Raw genomic sequence first — 6,491 nt, forward strand, 5'->3', positions numbered from 1 at the left:
TTCCTTCCCACAGAGCTTCTGAACACTAGATGCCACTGTTGGGAAAGGAGACAGTAGAGTGGGAAAGCATAGAGGGCTGTGGTAGCAGGATGTCTCAACTCAAAGCTTGGTTCTGCCCTTGCACAAATTACCATCTCTGAGCACATTTTCCCTTGCAAACTGGTAATAATAACCTACCTCACAGGATTGTTTTAAGGATCAAATAAGATAATGTATGTGAAGCTTCCAGAACAGTGCCTGGCACATGAGAAGTACTTAATAAATGACAACGATCATTTTCACTGTTAGAATTGAAAGTGACAATTGTAAACTATTCTTTAGAGTCTGTCCCTTAATGGCCCACCTTCATGAAGTTTTGTCTTAGTCTCCAAACTGGTTTGACTCTCCACTGCTGAATTCCCCATTGTTGGTACTGTGGTAGCTCAAGCAGAGACCAGAAAAATGACTTGGAGGAGGAGAAGGGTCCTGCAGGGGAGAGGAATAAACAGGCAAGGAGTGGTTACATGGTAATGTGGAGTTCCAAAAGACCAAGGCTTCCCATGGCCCAGAGTCTCAGAAGAATCAGAAATGCTTCCCAGAAAACAAAGGGAGGAGCTTCATCCTCAGTTCTGTGGGTCAACCTGAGATACGCCCTCAGCATATCTCATGTTGGTTCTAATTTTAACACTGAGATCAGTGAAGTTGACTTTGCAACTGTGCCTTGAGAGTTAAAGCTGAGTCGTTTGTCAGACTGGTCAGGGAAACCAGAAGACAGGCAACTGGAAAATCTGATAGAAGAAGGATGATCATAATGGAGAGTATAAAAGCAAAAATGCCCTGTTTCAAAGGAACATAAAAGACCATCTCTTCCATCACCCTGAAAAGTAGATATTATCATCTTGTTTTCCAGATGTTCCTAGGTTAAATTTTACAGCCCAAATCAATCAGGTAACCAGAATTGAATCATGATTTGAATCCAAGATAAAAGATCTGGAGAAAAACACACCTAGGGATTTCCTTGGTGGTGCAGTGGTTAAGACTCTGCCTGCCAATGTAGGGGACACAGGTTCGATCCCTAGTCTGGGAAGATCCCACATGCCATGGAGCAACTAAGCCTGTGAGCCACAACTACTGAGGCTGTGCTCTACAGCCTGCGCTCTAGAGCCCGCGAGCCTCAACTACTGAGCCCGTGTGCCACAACTACTAAAGCCCACGCGCCTAGACCCCGTGCTCAGCAACAAGAGAAGCCACCTCAGTGAGAAATGAGAAGCCTGCGCACCGCAACAAAGAGTAGCCCCTGCTCGCCACAACTAGAGAAAGCCTGTGTGCAGCAACGAAGACCCAACGCTGCCAAAAATAAATAAATAAATTTTAAAAAAAACCCTAAACATTTCAGAATGGTTATCTATGGGTGATAGGATTATGAGTGATTTTCATTTTCTTCTTTATATTTTTTGTATTTTCCAAAATTTCTCTACTGGGTAGTTGTTACTTAATAATGAGAAAAAAATCAATAAAATTATTTAAACTTCATCAGGGCCGAGGATGAGGGCTGGGAGCAGAAACCAGAAGCAGTGGGAAAGCTCACTATAGGAGCATCAGTCTGCTGTTTCTGAAACTGTGGAAACTAAACTGCTAAGCTGAGGTGCTATTCGGAGTGAGCTGGGGAGGAAGGAGGCAAGCAATCCAGACCAGAATTGTGGCTCCTTCAAGCCCAGGGAAGCTCAGCATGAAAGGGGCCTGGAACGAGAACACTGACTTAATCATTGTTTCCAAACTCAAAGACTTAATCCAGGAGCAACCTATACCATGAGGCTGGCCAGAATCCAAAATGGAAGGACCTCAAAAGAGGGCTCATGCACCTCCCTGGGCAGGGCTCGGGAAGTACACTTTGCCCCTGTGCATTCTTAGCCCTTATAATAGAGCTTCCTGCCCATTATAATTTGTGTTGCAATGAAGACCTCTGACATAGAAGTATGAGAGCCTGAAATGAGAAGGAAAACAGTGGTACAGAGGGGAGAGTGCTCAACACCAGCAAGGAGGAAGCAGGGAGGGCTGATGCCCCTCACCCAGTCACAGTCCCTTTATGTGGAGGGCAGAGTCATGGGATCAGAGCCGTGGGTGATTTAGGAGATAGAGCTGGGGATGCATTTGGCAGGGGAGAGAAGGCCCAGGTTCTCACTGGCATCTTCCTTCCCCGGAGAAGCAAGAGGTCCCTAGGTAATATGAGATTCAAGCTCATTCCCACCATTGTTTCTACTCCTGAAGCATTTTCAAACTCCAAGCAGATATCATACGGAGAAAACTTTATTTGTAAAAATACATTCTGGCCCCAGAGGATTCCATAAATGGAAGATACACAAGTCTGGGGTTTGGGAGTTGAGTAGGCGTGGTCAGTAATTGTAAGACAAGCCTGTAATTTCACATCAGAAGTTCTTCTTCCACAACCCACACTTAGTAGCCATTGGTTCAGTTTTAAGTATCTCTTAAAACACTGGTGGTCAGTAAACATGTCCTTAATTTAATAAAATTCTAGCCACTCCTCTAGAATTTAGAAGGTTTGTTTACTCTACGAAAAACCTGCTCTAGTTGGGCTATAAATATAATCTGTGAATTGTTTTTAAAAGTCTCATCTTCAAATATAAAAATAAATAAGTTAAATAGCAAAAATAAATATATTAACTAATAAATACACTCAACAGTAAAAAAGATCTTATTAAAATCTGATAAAACTCTAGATTAAGAATAGGAACACATGAAGATAATCACAATAAGGAAACAAATAATAAATAAATAATATACACAGTGACCAGCACTAAATTATACAAAAAGAGATGGTGGTTTGGGGTCATGCCTCCTGGGTACTGAGGGCTGGGAGTCTGGGCCCAGAATACTCTCAGAAGCATCACTTTCTTCCTAGTCCATCTCCTCCATCCAGCTCAGGAGAATGTCTAGCTCCCCCAAAGCCTTCACCACTGCTGCTTGAGGCTGAAGCTGGAAGATACCAAGTGAAGTGGTGAGCAACTCATAAAGAGACAATGTGGGCTCCAAGGTTAATCCTCTCCTTTCACTGGTAGGTCTACTGGAGATTGTAAACAGAGCATCTTTTTCAAAATGAAGAGCTCGAGAGACATTATGGAACCTCAAGATCTCACAAGAGGGAGGAAAAATCATTGAGTCCAATCACCCGAGTCTTACATAGAGAAACTGAGGCCCGGGGGGTAGCAGAATTGGGACTACAACTCAAGCCTCTTGAATCACAGAGATCAAAGTAATTAGGCTGTTTTTTAAAGAAAGATGTGTGTGTGTGTGTGTGTATGTGTGTGTGTGTACGGGTTGCCTGCTGTGCATCCTTCAATGGAACAAATATTTATTGTGCTAAGTAAGCATTGGGCTGGCTAGGGACTCAGAAATGAATGACACCGTCACTACCCACAGGGAATTCACAGTTGAGTGAGGGAGACAGGCAGAAGCAGGCAATTAAAATGTAGTGTGGGAAATAGATGATGGGGTCCCCACAGGATGACAGGAGCACTTAACTCTGAGAGAAGTAGCCAGTGCCTTCCTGGAGGTGATGCCTAGGCTGAGTCTTAAAGGATGAGTAGGAATTAGTGAGTGTGGAGCAGACTCCGGCCTTCCTGGCAGATGTGCAAAGGCATTGAGGTGAGAAACAGCATGGCACGGGCATGCATGAAATTGTGAGTGACTATTTTGAGGGTATGTACAAGCGTATGAATGATGGAAAACTATCACCTCTAGTTTGTGTAGTTGAAAAGTTCAGATGCCTCTGGAGTGACTTGATGGAATCATGGCTATTCCTTCTTGACTCCCAGAGCATCTTGCAGAGACAGCACCTTTCTAGAGCCTGAATGGGTATCCCCTGGGTTAAAGAAGAGGGACAGTCCACATGACCTCAGACGGCCATTAACCTGAGGGCTGTAACATTTCTTTGAGTATGAACATCTATCACACCCATCTATGATCTCAGTTCTAAAAACACACTCATCCCAACCAAGGCCAAAACTGCATATACCTCTTCGTAGTGGCTCATAAGCTGGCTGTATTTCTCCATTGCTTCCTCCCCACTAGGGCATGTCATATGGGCATGCTGAAAAGAATACCAAAGAATGACAGATTTTATTAAAGATTCTGATTTTCTGCCCTTGCCATTGACACGAAGTAGGTGGAAGTTCTATTCTTTCACCTATAAAAGTCTTTTCAGACCTCCTTATTTAGGATCATTAAACTGATCACCAGCTAGAAGAGGAAGCATATAGAGCTCATTGTTTCTTTTTAGAAACAGGCAGCACTGAAAGAGTTTGTGATCACTGTATCCCATCTGGCCTACACCCCCCAACCCAGTTCTAGTCTAGCTGCCTCCAGAGAGCCCCCATGGGAAAGAGAATTGGATTCCTAGGTCCTATCTTGAGATTGAGTCCGGTTGTCTGCTGATTAGCTGCCTGGACTCAGTATGCACTAGTATGCCGCAGGATAACTCACCTACAGAAGAAGCATAATTTCATGGATACTAGGAAATTATCAGTGACATCAAATAGGTAGCACTTTATAGTTCTGTAGACATTTTGCATGAAGCTTGTATTCAAAAGTAAATATAACCGAGTTCTTATTACCTAGTCACATGGCTCAACACAGATTATTAGAACTCTTGGACTCAGTTCTTCCATCCATTAAATGGGGCTAAGAATGAGCCTGATTGCTAAGTCCTTGAAGCTATGTGCTGAGGTGGATCCTTTTACCCAAGACGCTTAGTCACACAGAGACAGAGGTCCTTCTTGATGGTAAGAAAAGAGTTGGCGAGACCGCTGATCTTCTGGAGGATACGGTGGTCAGGGGTCTGTTAGTTTTTGAATACTCTGTCCAGGTAGAGTCTCAGTATATGGCGGAGGAGGCAGCACTGACCTGCAGGCTACGAAGAAGACTGGCGTGTTGGTGGGCGGAGGGTGTCCAGGGACAAGGGTGCTGGAGATTCCCCCGACTCATATTTCCTCCCAGAACTCATACAGACCAAGCATGTACCTTCGTGTCTTGCAAAGGCTGAGTCTTCCTCAAGATTCTGAGGTCAATGATTTCATCTTTGGGTTGCTAAACAGAGGAAGGCAAGATGAAAAAGTACAGGTTAGTAACTGTTGCCAGGATCTTAGACATCCAGACCTCCCATCCCCTCCCTGCCATGGCACAGTGGACAGAGTCCCTCTCCAAAACACTTTTGAATTATGAACTACAGATATTTCCTGGGAACACATCCTCCTGGTAAGGAGTCCCCAGCCTGCCTCTTTTTGTGATCCCACTGCTGGGGGACAGAGAAAAATAAGAAGAAAAGTGGGGAGGCGGTCACAAAGTGAAAGATGGGGTCCTTCCCTCACATAGCACTCTGTCCTGTATCTCTGAAAATCCACTTCGAATTGCCTGAAGACTTGTGGTGATCACACAGCTTCCCAAATGGAGTGTCTTCAGCCTGGCAGAAGGTGTCCAGAAGACATAAAACACAGCAGAAAGAAGGCAGAGGGGAAGACCAGAGCCTTTCATTCTGGAGACCAGGAGATTCTGGAGCCAGATTCTGGAGACCACAGGAGCTAAGAATTCAAAGGAAAGAGCATGACTTATTGATTTCCCCATCTCATGTCTTAAGAAGCCAGTCCTGTCACCAGGGACATGCCTCCCCCAGTCCCCGATATCCCCTGGTGAAACTTAATAGCTTCATCTGACTTCAGATGGTCTGGCACATTCATCCAACTTACTAAGAAAAAGAGAAGAGAAGGCTTCGGGTGCTTGTTCAGGGTCTGAGTATGAGTTGGTGTTACAGGTCCTGACTCCTTTATTCTCTCCCCATCCCAGCCCCATCGTTATTGCCCAGCAGGAAAGGCCTGGAGCAGCAGGCACTTGCAATGAGTAGATAGAGGATGACATTTCAGGGAAAATGTCAGGACTTGTTTTTGCGAGTTGACGTATATAGTCTTCCCTTCCAGAATGCCAATGTAGCTCACCCTTCTGGTCCCCTTAGACCCACAGAGGGACTGGGGGAAAACTGAACCTCATAGAAGCTGTTGCCAAGCCACCAAAAACATTTCAGGGAAATTGTCTGAATTTTACGTCCATCCCCAGGGATGGAGAACTTAGCTCTATTTGGCATTTGTCTGAGATCAGATTGGTTATTTGAGGATAGTAGATTTATTTCAGCCCCGAAGACAAATAGAAAGTCAATGATTTCATAACAGTCCTTCTGCCAGGGAAAGGCAAGTTCTGATGGGCAATCAGCCTAATTCCACCTAGCACTTCTCCACCCTCCTGGGGTACCTGGACTCCACAGCGCCCTCTGCAGGAAGGCAGCACTCAAGCATACCTGGGACTAATCCAAGAGTATGCGTTTTCCTAGCCTTGTAACTCAGGCTGAGGATCAAGTAAGCGATCCCAAAAGAAAGAGGAAAAAGGTGGGAAGGAACTCATTTCTTCTTGGGATGAGGCTTGCTCTGTAAGAGGGTACTTTCTAGTAG

At 44.8% G+C, this 6,491-nt stretch overlaps 1 protein-coding gene across 1 annotated transcript; it reads right to left on the reverse strand.

Moving 5' to 3' along the window:
* Window positions 1–2,895: 2,895 nt before the first annotated feature.
* On the reverse strand, window positions 2,896–5,526 carry IL20 (interleukin 20). The gene is given in 5 exon segments (XM_067714877.1): window positions 2,896–2,973; window positions 4,013–4,087; window positions 4,754–4,906; window positions 5,017–5,082; window positions 5,371–5,526. Coding segments are annotated over 5 exon segments (528 nt in total).
* Between the last annotated feature and the right edge of the window lie 965 nt (window positions 5,527–6,491).

The sequence above is a fragment of the Pseudorca crassidens genome, chromosome 2, assembly GCF_039906515.1.
Source record: "Pseudorca crassidens isolate mPseCra1 chromosome 2, mPseCra1.hap1, whole genome shotgun sequence".
NCBI lineage: Eukaryota > Metazoa > Chordata > Mammalia > Artiodactyla > Delphinidae > Pseudorca > Pseudorca crassidens.